Here is an 868-nt window from a genome sequence, read left to right as displayed (position 1 = left end):
TTTACATGTACATTAATATAACTATACATATAATTATTATAATCATATATTTTAAAAACATAATTAATCAATCCATAATATGTAATTCATAATTAAAAGTATAACTCACTTTTCGAATATATACGTATGTACTAATATATATAAAAACAAACTTAATAAAAAGCATGAAACATTTTGTTAATATTTTCAGAAAAAATGACTTACATTAAAATATGCAAATTTTTAGCTAAAATAATGATCTTTTGCTTTGTTCTAATTAGAACAAACTTATATATATATATATTCTAAAGGAATGACATTCTTATTCAAGTACACAACTAAAAAATATTGTATAAAATAATTAAATCATAAAAATATTTTTACAAAGTTATATTACAAAAGAATTCATCTATTATAAAACACAGTACGTACTATAAAACCATGAATTTTATGTACAAATTTATACGAAAACTAAAACAAAATAATTAAAAATGCTATAATATATTTATATAATGTTCTCGCCAACAAGGATAAATGCATACATTTATCGGTATATACATATAATCTGTCAATATAAATATTGTTCTAAGAATATTTTTAATATAATTTTTGATACATCAATATAATATACATTGATGTAAATAATTTAAGTATAAATCATAATAACTAATAATTAGATTAAAATATAATTATATGAATTTTAGTGATATATAAAAAAAATATACATATATCCTCTTTATAATAAATTAATAAACACTTAGTTCATAATAAAATATATGACTTTATATATTTTCATTATATCATCATTTACTAAACACATCTTTGCAGAAAACACAATATTCCCTAAAAAACATTTTTCCTTTCCTCACCTTTAATTTTTCATATTTTA

The 868-nt window shown here is 17.5% G+C and overlaps 1 protein-coding gene across 1 annotated transcript; it reads right to left on the bottom strand.

Moving 5' to 3' along the window:
- Window positions 1–450: 450 nt before the first annotated feature.
- PGO_000865 (variable surface protein) lies at window positions 451–868 on the bottom strand (the record flags this gene model as incomplete). The annotated part of the gene is made up of 2 exons (XM_028690849.1): window positions 451–564; window positions 798–868. Coding segments are annotated over 2 exons (185 nt in total), but the record flags the coding sequence as incomplete, so codon positions are not given.

Source organism: Plasmodium gonderi, assembly GCF_002157705.1.
Source record: "Plasmodium gonderi DNA, contig: Pgo-contig_79, whole genome shotgun sequence".
NCBI classification, from domain to species: domain Eukaryota; phylum Apicomplexa; class Aconoidasida; order Haemosporida; family Plasmodiidae; genus Plasmodium; species Plasmodium gonderi.
This window is presented reverse-complemented; position numbering and strand designations above follow the sequence as displayed.